The 14175-nt window shown below is 36.5% G+C and overlaps 1 protein-coding gene across 5 annotated transcripts in view; it reads right to left on the bottom strand.

Moving 5' to 3' along the window:
- SLC41A2 (solute carrier family 41 member 2) overlaps positions 1-14175 on the bottom strand; it is a 127998-nt gene that overhangs the window by 91023 nt on the left and 22800 nt on the right. For all 5 annotated transcript variants that reach the window (XM_031938841.1, XM_031938844.1, XM_031938843.1 and 2 more), the window contains exon 2: positions 3437-4133. In XM_031938841.1, coding sequence (XP_031794701.1) covers positions 3437-4021 — 585 coding nt within the window. In that variant the 5' untranslated portion in view covers positions 4022-4133. The remainder of the gene's footprint in view (positions 1-3436; positions 4134-14175) is intronic.

Genomic DNA, 14175 nt, shown 5'->3' with positions numbered 1-14175 from the left:
AAAGGGAGTTGATGCTCAGGGGGTGGAGATGGTAACAGTATGATTTGGCAACTAACAAGGGGCTGATGGTATGAAACACACACACACATTCTTTTTAATTAATTTGTCAACATACTAAAATCAGAGAGGGATCAGACTTCATTCTGGTTCAGACCACACTTGAAGTGCGGGGGGCCATATGTCTCACATCTCTGACAGGGTGGAGTCATGCACGTGTGGACGTGGAGAAGGATTCAGTAAAGCAGTTACATGGCAGGATGACCAAAAGAAAATTAGGTTAAAAAAATCCCGGGGTGTGGGAGGAAGGCAGCTAGATGATGCAGTGAATAGAGCACTGGCCCAGAAGTCAGGAAGACCTGAGTTCAAATCTGACTTCAGATACTTAATAATTCCTAACTGTGTGACCCTGGGCAAGTCACTTAACTCCAACTGCCTCAGGAAAAACAAAAAACAAAAGCAAAAACACCCAGGTAGGAGGGAAAAGTGGGACACTAATACAATGTTGGTGGAGCTATAAAATGATCCAACCATTCTGGAGAACAACTTGGAACTCTGCCCAAAGCCCTACTGTGTAATTGTAATCATACTGAAGGATTTAAGGACGGGGGGGGGGTCAGCTGCAGCGTTCTCATCCAGAGAAGACTTCAGGCTCCAGACTCCATCTTTGACCAACCACGTGGTGGCTTTCCTGCCTCTTTCACTTCTCCACCTAAAGACCAAGGACTCTGGCTGATCCCAAGGTCCTCCAGAAAGGAAGCCCAGACATTATATTCAAGCACAGTATTTTCACTTTTTGTTTGTTTTCTTTCTCTTAGTTTATTTTTTCCCTTTTGGTTTGATTTTTCTTGCACAACATAAAAAACATGGAAATATATTTAAAAGGACTGGACATATTTAACCTATATAGATTATTTGCTATCTGGTAAGTAAGAAAGGGAGAGAAAAAAATTTGGAACACAAAATCTTACAAAAATGAATGCTGAAAACTATCTATACATGTATTTAAAAAATAAAATACTATTAAATTTTTAAAAAACATAATATTTAAAAAATTTAAATTAAATTAGATTTAATTTTTTTTTTTTATTTAATAGCCTTTTATTTACAGGATATATACATGGGTAACTTTACAGCATTAACAATTGCCAAACCTCTTGTTCCAATTTTCACCTCTTACCCCCACCCTCCCTAAATGGCAGGATGACCAGTAGATGTTAAATATATTAAAATATAACTTAGATACATAATAAGTATACATGACCAAAACATTATTTTGCTGTACAAAAAGAATCAGACTCTGAATTATTGTATAATTAGCTTGTGAAGGAAATCAAAAATGCAGGTGTGCATAAATATAGGGATTGGGAATTCAATGTAATGGTTTTAGTCATCTCCCAGAGTTCTTTTTCTGGGTATAGCTAGTTCAGTTCATTACTGCTCCATTAGAAATGATTTGGTTGATCTGCTGTGAGGATGGCCTGATCCATCAGAACTGGTCATCATCTAGTATTGTTGTTGAAGTATATAATGATCTCCTGGTCCTGCTCATTTCACTCAGCATCAGTTCTGTAAGTCTCTCCAGGCCTTTCTGAAATCATCCTGTTGGTCATTTCTTACAGAACAGTAATATTCCATAATTTTCATATACCACAATTTATTCAGCCATTCTCCAACTGATGGACATCCATTCAGTTTCCAGTTTCTAGCCACTACAAAGAGGGCTGCCACAAACATTCGTGCACATACAGGTCCCTTTCCTTCTTTATAATCTCTTTGGGATATAATCCCAGTAGTAACACTGCTGGATCAAAGGGTATGCACAGTTTGATAACTTTTGAGCATAGTTCCAAACTACTCTCCAAAATGGTTGGATTGTTCACAACTCCACCAACAATGAATCAATGTCCCAGTTTTCCCACATCCCCTCCAACAATCATCATTATTTTTTCCTGTCATCTTATTTAAATTTTTTTTAATTAAACCCAGAGACAAAGACTACACTGGAAGAAGGGTCAATCAGTCAATAGGGCCAACTGCTGCAGATAGATCAACAAAGAAGAACTGAAAAACTAAGAACTGAGAAAAGAGCATTAAATTTTAACAACTAATAATCCACTAGTAATTCTTGGATAGAAAATGTTCATTTTAATGGTGGCATCAGAAAAAAAAATTGCAAAGGGGTAAAAATATAAGTGAGATGTGGATATGGATACAGATATGGAAAAAATATGGAAACAAATGTAGACAGCTATTCCTAGGATTTGAGAAATGAAAGGCAACAGAATTATGGGATGATCTTTTAAGTATGTGGTTGAATTAAGTGAAGCTTTATTTAAATAGCCAGGAAGAAAAAAGATGGCTCAGCATCAAATATCACAAATTGGTCCCAAAAAGTTGAAGATAGAGAAAAGGCCCCCGTACACATTTGGTGACATGAAGAATGCTCAGTGGCACTGAAATAGAGCAGTGTCAAAGTGGTGATGATAGAAGCCTCTCTACTCCGTGAGAGCACATGGCAAGAGGAGTGATGAGGGATGAGTTAGCAGATGCAGAAAGTACCAATTACTCTGAGGTTGGGAGTGAAAAATGGAGGTAGGATGGCAAGACTTAAAAGAAAATTCCATATTTTCTTTTTAGGACAGAGAATGCTAATAGGTTTAGGGGAAAACTTACCCAAAAGGAAATAATGAAACTTCATAAAATGGAAAATGATCAATGGAACAAAAGTGATTAGAAGAGATACAAAAGATTCTAAAACAAGTAATCTGCTATCTTTTTGCTAATAGAAAGCAATTTCAAATTAGTATCCACATGAGTAATATCTACTTAGTAGAAATGAAAGTTGTGAGAAACAAGAATATAACAAAAGGCAAAAAAGTAGAGTCTGATGAAGCAAAAGGTTCTCGTTTATATTTCATAAACTGATCCTTTAAAAGGCATTTACTTAAATCAAACCAAATAAATGTGAAAGGGATAACTTTGGACTAATGTGAAAGGTGGTAGCATCAAACTTTAAAAAAATTATCAACAGCAAAAAAAAAAAAAAAAACCAAAACAAACAAACAAAAAAAAAAAAAAAAACACCAAACCTCAGTGCTGGTGGAGCTGTGGGAAAACAGGCAGATGCTGTTAACCAGCATTTAAAGAAGTATCTATATCCAGTTTATTCATATTTTTGTATTCTGTTATTCACTGTTGGGTGCTACATTACTGTTTTCATGGTCAGAATCATGCTGGTCTTTCAGAAGTTCAAAAATTACAAAGCCCCCCTAGTTTATATTTTACCAGAGCATATTATTCTGTTCATTTTGAAAGCCTATTGATATAATTTTCAATCTTTCAGATCATTGGCCAATAAACCCTAAACATCTTAGTCTTCTGCAATAAGACAGATCTGGAAATCAGATTAATTAAAATGCAAAAAATGAACACTCACCTGTACTATGTCTAAAACCATGCCAGCTGAAACTGTTCCAAATCCTGCCAGCAGAAATGGCACCAGGATCTGTAAGGCCATCGTGCCACTGGACTCCTTTGGCAATCTGTGATTCCCTTCCCCAATGAGATCTTCGTCACCATCACTAGACATGTCTTCATTTTTTAACATGGCAGCTGTTTCTGAATTCTCCCTTACATCACAGTAATTATAGTTAGCATAATCATCATACTTTGGGCTACAGCTTGATGGAACATGTCCGTTATTGCCATGAAAAGATTGCTCTGAAAAATGATGGTACTCCATGTGTTGATCTGTTCTTATGTTAAATGTCTGTGCTGAGGCTGGCAGGCCATCTTGCCAAATGCCATCTTGATTTTTATGATAAATGACAGGCACCATACTCAATAGAAAGCTTAAAAATGTGTCAGGCTGAACTGTATTTAAATGGAGAGTCCAATTTACCAATCTTTCTCCACTGTTGACTATGCCGCTGGTTCTGTTTGTGATAGCTCTTCCTTTACTATTAGTCATATTGTTGTCACAATGCCCCTGTCCTTGTGCTCCGTGGGTCTCAACGTGCATGAGAAAACAGCAGGTGACTCAAATACAAACAGGGCTTTAAAGCAAAGAGCAGACAAAAGCCAATGACTTCAGTGATCTAAAATGTTTGGTAATTTCACAGACAGAATTTGACCTGGAAAAGAAAAAGAAAAAAGCAGATTAATCATCTTACTATATGGACTTTTATCATTGAAGAAACATAAAAGACTAATTTTAAAACACATACACACAACAATATTTAGAAAACCAACTGATGGGCTTAAGCAAATTTAAAGAGGAGTTCAAATATCATTCAATCCTTCACTCTACAAACTATTTAAAAAAACTCAAAACAAACCTCTCAAAAAAGTCATTTTGAATAGCAAATGAACTGTTCACTAAGAGATCTTCATTTGTCAAATTCAGAAGAACAAAAATATTAAAATCCTGAAAAGGGGAGGGGGGAGAGAAAGCCCTCAGAATCACAGGATCTTCTAATTGCAACCCTTCCTGAAACATGAAGCCACTCTAAAATCATTCCCAACAAGTACTCATTTGCCCCAATACAGAAAGACAAAAAGCAAAAACCTCTTTATACCCCAAAAAGCTTTGGCATTTTGGCAAGGGAATAAATTCTGATCCTCAAGTTGGGTGAACAGTGGAATCTAAGGCATTAAATGTATAATATGTCAAAAACAGGACCGCAATCACCTCAGAACACTTAGGCAAAGGTAATGCACTATTTCTACACTATAGGAAAAATAATAGGAAAGATTGAGAGGAGTTTGAAAAACTATTAGGAACTTAGGGGAAGTAAACAGCACCAAGAAACAATATGCACAATGATAACAAGAGTGGAAATGAAAACACAAAGAAACTGAACAAGGTATCATTAAAACTATCATTTGTCCAAGAGAAAAGACAAGAAAATGTACCCCTTCTTTGCTAAAAACACACCCTAAATACGTGAGATATTGTACATACTCAAATAATGTTGGTGTATTGGTTTTGCTGAACTGCTTTTTTTTTTCTTTTTTCTCTTTCCTTTCTAATAAAGAAGAACTCACTGGATATATATATATATATATATATATATATATATAAAACACTGTGGTACATAAATATATATATATATATACCACATATATATACTTACATATATATATATATGTATGTGTGTGTGCACATGTGTGTCCCTAAAGCCAATATTTAATCCACTTTGCTACCAAGGTGCTAGAAACGAAGGATACAGATAGGTTGGGAAGGGATTTAAATGATAAAAAGATTTTTTTATTTGATCCTAAAGTATTAAGTGACCACTGGAATATATTGAGGAGGAGAACAGTTATGTGAAGAATTGATTAGAGAGGGCAATGCTAGGGACTTGAGCCAAAGAGACCAATTAGGAGACAACTGAAGTGGTCCGGGTGAGAGGTGAGGAGAGTCTGCACTGGGGTGGCAGACTAAGTAGAGAGAGAATCTGAATGAGGGATATTAAGGTAGAAATGACAAGATTTAGCAGCTGACTGGATACTTGGGATAACCAAGGTTACAAACCTGGGAAACTGGAAAGACGGTGGGTGGACATGACAAAAATGGAAGAGTTTAGAAGAGGGATATTTGGGGTAGAGGAAAAGAACTATTTCGAATATGTTGGGTTTGACAAATGGAAATAAACAATTGGAGCTGAGGGAAAAGAATAGGGCTGGATTTATAGATATGGGATGAGATCACCAAGTGAAAGCATACACAAAGAAAAGAGGCTCCAGGACAGAATCTTAGTTAACTCACAGTCAGGGATTTGAAAGTTAACAAGAAAGGAGACAAAGAAGAAGCAGTCAGATTGGCTGGAGAACCAAGAGAGAGTAGTGTTAAGAAAATCCAGAGAAAAGGGTGGTCAAACATTTCAGAGATTTGAAGAAAGATGAGGGTGATGAAAAGGCCATCAAATTTAATAACTAAGAGATCAAGACTGGCAACTATAGAGATTTTGATTCTGGATGAATAATAAGATCAAAAGCCAAATTGTAAAGATAGGAGAAGTGAGTAAGAAGATAGGAAATGGCAGAAAGAAAAGTAGAAAGCTTTTTTCCTAGGAATTTTTGGACGTGAAAGAACAGAAAAAATTAACAGTATGAGGGGCAAAAGGAAGATATTAGAAGCATGGAGACATGATCATTTTTGTAGGTAACAGGGGAGAGACTAAAACCTGGGGTGAAAATGGGAGGAGATAGAGATGATTGTGGGGCCAGTGTCCTGGAGAGGGTAGCATTAGGTTACATGTTTAACAATGAGATGATTCAGGCCAGTTCCAATGATCTTGTGATGGAGAGAGCCATCTGCACCCAGACAGAGGCCTGTGGGAACTGAACATGGATCACAACAACATATTTCCATTCTTTTTGTTATTGCTTGCTTGCATTGTTTTCTTTCTTATTCTTTTTCTTTTTGATGTGATTTTTCTTGCACATGCTGCATGATATTTGTGGAAATATGTATAGAAGAAGTATACATGTTTAACATATATTGGATCACTTGCTATCTAAGGAAGGGGGTGGGAGAAGGGAGGGAAAAATTTTTGGAACACAAGGTTTTGCAAGGGTAAATGTTGAAAATTATCTATGCATATGTTTTGAAATTAAAAAGCTTTAATTAAAAAAAGGATAAATGCTTAAGGGTGCATCAGTTTGAGGAAGTCTTGAGTAACTAGGTAGGGTTGGTAGAGAAGCACTAATAGAAATGCTCTCTTTGGCAGGCAGGGAAAAGCACTGATGGGGATCAGTTTAACCTCATAATCCCACCCTCTGTGGAGATCATGGATGGCCGCATCTTGCTATGGCCAATCAGAAATCCAAGTTACGTCAAACCCCTGAGGTTAAATTTCCCCTATAAATCTGTTCATGGCTCATGCCATTTTTGTTGAAGCCCTTTGGGTTACGCCCACCCTAGCATTCTGCCTCCCCCTTGTCTCTCCTCTCATCCCCCCCACGCCTCTATTCTTCTCCTTCTTATAGCTAACAAACTCTTTTAGGATGCTAATCTCCTCTGTAGATTTAGTCTGATAGATAAACTACTCCAATCTCATGGGATATCCCCTTTTCTCCTGGTTCGACTAGAAAACCTTTTTCATCATTAACTGCGTAAACCCCTTTCCTTACTAACTCTATGCTCTCCCAACTCTACTTCATATTTACCATTCTTGGTGGCTATTTTACCTCTTCTCCTAAATAAACCTACCTTATGTCAAAGAGAAAGGCCATTGTGAGTCCTTCACAAAACTGAACCCCAACATTTGGTGCCTACAATCTCATTATCTGGTGCTAAAGACCAAATACATCATTTGGAAAACAGAAACTGCTCTTCTAAATCACATCATTTGGTTCACATTAAGTTCATTTTTTAAAAAAAAACAGACATTTAACTGAATGGGCCGCTTGCATTAGTTCACCATCATTAAAGCTCTTTAGCTTTTGCCAGACAATCACGTAATGGAAATGTTACAGAAGGACCTGAATGTTCTTGATATGGTCTGGACCACTAAGGCCCTTCTATCATTCTTTCTATGGATCTATTAATGGATGACTGACCAGTTGCCGGCTGAACATCTCTGCAACATTACCAATACCCAAGAGTTGCACTCAGGCACCAAACACTATAATAAAGACAACTAAAGGAATGTTAAGAGTAAAAGAAATAACCCCTACAGCTCCCCTTTTTGTCTCTCCCTTCTCACCCCAGAGATGGACAATAGGTACAATGCCAGACTGAGTTCAAATCAGACTCAGACCCTCACTAGCTGTGTGACTCTCGGCAAGTCACTTACATGACTTAACGTAGATTCACTAGACCAGAATATCAGGAAAATCTGACCATGGATGGGAAGGGGGTGGAAGGAAGAGGATGGGGAGAAAGTGTTCTAACTCTCTTAAGTGTAAATATTATTATTGCTTTCATCTTAGGAAATGGGAAACAGTGCAACAAATTAAAAGGTAGGTATACAGGATGACTATATTAGGAGGTGTAATTCTAAATTAATTTCTAAACTACTTGGTTTGATGATCTCATATCAAGCACACTGTGATTTTCTTTGGTAAATGTACCCTATGCTGGAGGAAAAAGGAGGTCCAGAAAAAAGCTGCTCTAGGGGATGAGACAATGATTAATCAACAATGGAAGGAACAAGAGGTTTGGCAATTGTTAATGCTGTAAAGTTACTCATACATATAACTTGTAAATAAAAGGCTATTAAATAAAAAAAATTTCTCAAAAAAAAAAAAAAAACAATGGAGGGAAGGCAAAACTACTCATCCCTTCTTTTGTTTCTGTTTTCTCAGTTAAGAAAGCTATTTGGATTGTCCAAAAACAATGGGGAGAGAACAGCTAGACAGAGCAGTGGATAGATAGAGCAGCAGCCCTGAAGTCTGGAGGACCTGAGTTCAAATATGACCTTAGATAGTAACACTTCCCAACTGTGTGACCTTGGGAAGTCACTTAACCCCCAATGCCTTGCAAAAAAAAAAAATCACCCCCTCTGCTCCCCCCACACAATAACAGGAGATAGAGAGCATCTCAATGAGTTTAGTATGGGGTTACTAAACTTTAGTTACCCCCAGGTAACTACCTAACAGTCTTACAAAGACTGCAGATATGACTGATGAATGACTGTCAATGAGACTCAAAAGATCAGAGTGTAAGTGAGCTACTGAAAAGAATGCAGAGTCTGCAACCATAGGCCAGTGAGCATGTCTCTGACTTGGCAAAATCCCAGAACTAATTGTTTAAATGGAATGATTATTTTCAATAACAAGTTATACCAAGATGACTTTATTTCCTTTTTTTTAAAGGATGACCCGTCAGAGAAATGATCTAGATAATATTTATCTAGATTTTGTCAAAGCATTGGGCAGTCTCTCAAGTGATTTTTGTGGAGAAGTTGGAGAGATATGGTTTAGATAATAGCACAGTTGGGTAAATTAGTAACGGTTTAATAGCTAGATCCAAAATGCAGTCAATGATAAGTAGAATGTCAATGATAAAGTCAAGGAAAATCTATAGTGCATTCTACAAGGAAGTATCCTTGGTTCTGTGTTAACATTTTTACCAATGATATCAATGAAGTCATGCTTATAAATTTACAGCTTAGAAAAAATTAGTATAATAATTAACATGTTAAAATTAAAATCCAAAAATATCAGGGTCAACTCTAATAAGATGAATTTTAAATAGACACTCGTTAAATAATGAAGTCTTACCTTAGAGTTAAAAAAAAATTACAAGTATAAGACGGAGGAAGTACAATTCATCTGAAAATCATTTGGGGGTTTTAATAGACCACAAGACATATGTCAACAATGTAATATGGTTTTCTCCCTCCCTTCTTCCCTCTCCTCCTTCCCCCTCTTCTCCCTCTCCCTTTCTCTCTCCCTCTCTCTTTTCTTCCTCTCTCTGTGTCTCTCCCTCACATGTATATATGTATACATATGTATAAACAAAATATATAAATATAAAGAGAGAGAGAACAGAGATGGGGGAAGAGAGAGAGAGAGAGAGAAGAAAGAAAGAGAGAGAGAGAGAGAGAAAGAGAGAGAGAGAGATCGATCTAGGGTGTAATCTATTGAAATAACTGAAATAACTCTGTACTCTGGCTTAGTCAGAACATATCTAGAATATTGTGTTCAGCTTTGGACACCATATATTAATGGCATTGATAAAAGGGTGTCCAGAAGAGGAAAAGAAGGATAAGCCATTGAGAAGACATCATATGAGAAGTCAAATCCCCTCTGAAAAAAGAGCAAGTAGGCGTAATATTTAAAAAATTGTTGGTGGAGGAATGATTAGAAAGATGTGTTTCCTCTGACTCCAAAGATCAAAACTAGGAATAATGGGAGAATGTTTCAGATGCTTGATATAAAGAAAAAATTCCTAACAATTATTACAGTGGAACAAGAACTCTGGGGAAAGTAGATTCCCTTTCATCTCAAAGACTAGTTGATCAATTGTTAGTGATACTGTAGAGAGGATATTTGTTCTGTTGTGCCTTCCAATTGTTTGATTATATGTTCAACCTCAAAATACCCAAAAGGGCCATTGCATGATCCTCACAATAAACCACCTGGAAATTAGGACTCTTGCAATATATTATAGCTCTTAAAGCATTCTGACTCTGAAGGTATACTTTCACTTCATTTTTTATTTAATAACTTTTTCTTATGAGTTTCTGTTTGCAGTTAAAAATATATAAGAAGGAAACAGATAATATTTCATGTGCAATTAAATAGCTTTCAGAGATGCCATACTTGACATGATGATATATTTAGTTATCTTAGCTTATAATAAATTCATTTATATCTTTCTTTGAGCTCTGCTTTAAATAATATTGAGAATTTCATTTTACATTTTTCCCTTAAATTACAAGTCTCTAAATTCAAGGCAGATGTCAAATAATTTATCTCCCTACAGGAACCCAAATGGTACCACAAGGATCTTAATGATTGGCTTAATTGACATCCATGAATCTAGTTGGTCTCCATTTGATCTGTCCTCCACAGCTAGGTGCTAAACAAAAATTCCTAAAACAAAAATCAAATCCCATCACATCCCTGCTAATAAAATTTTTGTTTTTTTATTAAGGCTTTTTATTTTTAAAACATATGCATGGATAATTTTTCAACATTGACTCTTGCAAAACCTTATGTTCCAAATTTTTCCCCCTTTTCCACCATCCCCTCCCCTAGATGGCAAATAATACAATATATGTTAAACATGTTAAAATATATATACATATATGTTAAGTCCTATATATATATATATATATATATATTTATACAATTATCATGCTGCACAAGAAAAATCAGATCAAAAAGGAAAAAAATGAGAAAGAAAACAAAATGCAAGCAAAAGAAACAACAAAAAGAGTTAAAATGCTATGTTGTGATCCACACTCAGTTCCCACAGTCCTCTCTCTGGGTGTAGATGTCTCTCTTCATTACAAGATCATTGGAACTGACCTGGATCATCTCATTGTTAAAAAGAGCCATGTCCATCAGAATTGATCATCATATAATCTTGTTGCTGTGTATAATGATCTCTTGGTTCTGCTCATTTCACTCAGCATCAGTTCATGTCGGTCTCTCCAGGCCTCTCTGAAATCATCCTGTTCATCATTTCTTACAGAACAATAATATTCTATAATATTCTTATACCATAACTTAACCAGCCATTCCCCAACTGATGGGCATCCATTCAGTTTCCAGTTTATTGCCACTACGAAAAGGCCACACATTTTTGTCCATGTGGGTCCCTTTTCCTCCTTTATGATTTCTTTGGGATATAAGCCCAGTAGAAACATTGCTGGATCAAAGGATATGCATATTTTGATAGCCCCTTTGGGCACAGTTCCAAATTGCTCTTCAGAATGTTTGGATTAGATCACAATTCCACCAACAATGTATTAGTGTCCCGATTTTCTCATATCCCCTCCAACATTCAGCATTATTTTTTCCTATCATCTTAGCCAATCTGAGAGGTGTATAGTGACAATTCAAGAGTTGTCTTAATTTATATTTCTCTGATCAATAGTGATTTAGAGCACCTTTTCATGTGACTAGAAATTATTTCAATTTCTTCACCTGAAAATTGTCTATTCATATCCTTTGACCAATTATCAATTTGAGAATGGTTTGAATTCTTATAAATTTGAGTCAATTCTCTATATATTTTAGAAACGAGGCCTTTATCAGTACCCTTGAATGTAAAAATGTTTTTCCCCATTTATTGCTTCCCTTCTTCTAATGTTGTCTGCACTGATTTTGTTTGTACAAAAAGTTTTTAACTTAATATAATCAAAATTATCTATTTTGTGTTCAATAATGTACTGCAGTTCTTCTTTGGCCCCAAATTCCTTCCTTTTGCCCAAATCTGGGAGCTAAACTATCCTTTGTTCTTCTAATTTTCCATTGGATTTTCTCAATCTCAAAGTTCCATAACTAAACGCCTTGAATTTTTTTTTCTATTACTCTCTACCTGCCAAATGTCCCTTTAATAGAGGGAGGGCTACCAACTGGTCAGTGCCCTCCATACAAATCTTAACACCATTTTCAATTTCTTACTCTTTGGCTGTCTAAGGCCCAATGTGACACCATATTAAACTGCCTTTTCTATACCACTAATAGTCTCTTTATTCTAATGAGCTCAGGAGAGCAACAAGTGGTCAAATTTCTGATGAAGAAGCATCTCCCAAATCTTTATTTGTTGCTCTCCTCTCTCTCCTGAGATCCAATCCTGTACTTCCACCTGCCTGCAAGACATGTCCATCCCTAATATACCCAACTGATCTTTCCTCTAAATTAACTCCTCTGAGCTTCCCTATTTTTGTCCCTATTTCCCAACCATTCTTCCTGCCACCCAGGTTTGCCACCTACAATTCTTCTTTCTCACTCGCTGATCCTTCGTCCAGATCTTCTCCAGTCCATCATCTCTCCATTTCTCCCATCTTTTGACATCTCACCCCCGAACCATTCTCTCAAGGACTTCATCACAAGTCTCTTCCCTCTCCAATTAAAAGTCCACACAGCTGACAAACTGATCTTTCTCCCACACAGGACCGATGGCGGCGCTCCCCACTGCTCTGAGGACAAAACACATATTCCTCTGTTGAAAATCTCAAGCCTTTCACAATCTGGCTCCAGCTTCTCTCTAAGAAAAGATGAACCCCCCCATAGAGAAATTCCAAATCTCCATTGATTTGGAGCTCTGGCCAAAACTCCATTTAAGGCAATCTATCTCCCCCATGAAGGCCCTTGTACAAGCTGTCCCTCCCTATTTCCACCTTTTCTGACTCTCCCTGTACTTTTTCTCCATCACATCCATATCAATCACTTAATAAACACTTGCTAGTTAAATGGTTGAGCTATGCTGATTTCCAGAAAGCAAAGACAATCTGTCACTGAGACCAAATTCAAAATACTGGCAACTCAGAAAAAACCTGATTTGTATTCTTCAGGCATTGGAAAACCCAATCAGCTCCATGCCATGATAAGAAACTGGAACGGGACTTTTGTGGATGACCATAAAGTTATGTAATACAAATGTTCATTTATTTGACTTCATTCTCCTAAATGGGAATCCCTTTACTTAAAATAAATTAAAACAAATTAGCATTAATTATGAATTTACATGTCTCCCCTTATATGGGAGGAAACTGGAAGAATAGTTAACTCTGATTACTTTTAATTGCTGTATACAGTCTAGACAACACAAATAGTAAGGCTTGAGGGCAAATACTGGTCCATAATCAAGTATTTATCAAGCACCTATTATATGTCAGTACTGTGCTAGGTGCTAGACAAATATTAAGAATGATACAGCCCCTACTTTCAATGAGTTTATATTCCAATGAGGGAGAGAAGTACATATAAAATATAAATACAAAGACGTTTAAAAAAGGTAAAAGTTTGAGATGGAAACCACTAGCAGATGTGAGAAGGGGAGATCAGCAAAGGCTTCATGCAGAAGATCCTAAAGGAGAAGAGGAACTCAGTGTGGCAAAAGTAAGGAGGGAGTGCAGTCCAGACAAAGGGGATGGGCAGTATTTGAAGATGAAGCTTGGAAGTGAGGAGCAACAGAGAAGGCCAAAGTGGCTGAATCACAGAATGAGGGAGGAGTAGTATTGTTCTTGGATGCCAGAAATACATATTGGGCCTAAGTTGTATAGGGATTTAAAAGCTAAGGAAGTAATCTTTCTAATTTATCTTAGGAAGCCAATGGAGTTGGTTGAATAGGGAAGGGATGTGGTCAGTTCTGCTTTAAGTAAAATTACTTTGGCTTTATAGCATATACAGTATATTTAGAATGTTATCTAGTAGTATATAGTTTTATACTTAGTATATAAGATATGAAATTAGTATATTATTTAGTAGTATATACTTTTATACTTGGTATATAGGATATAAATTTAGTATATTATTTAGTAGCATGCCATTATATATTTAGTGATATATACATTCAGTAATTTTTTTTAGTCATTATAGACAGGATAAGGTGAAATGGTGAGAGATTTGGGTCAGAGAGATCAGTTCTAGTTCTGCTGTTGGAATAATCTAGGCAAAAGGCTATGAGGGTCTGAACTAAAGTAGCAGCCAGGTAAATGCAGAAAAGGGGTCAAATGCAAGAGACGCTAGGAAGGTAGAAATGGCAAG

The sequence above is a fragment of the Sarcophilus harrisii genome, chromosome 5, assembly GCF_902635505.1.
Source record: "Sarcophilus harrisii chromosome 5, mSarHar1.11, whole genome shotgun sequence".
NCBI lineage: Eukaryota > Metazoa > Chordata > Mammalia > Dasyuromorphia > Dasyuridae > Sarcophilus > Sarcophilus harrisii.
This window is presented reverse-complemented; position numbering and strand designations above follow the sequence as displayed.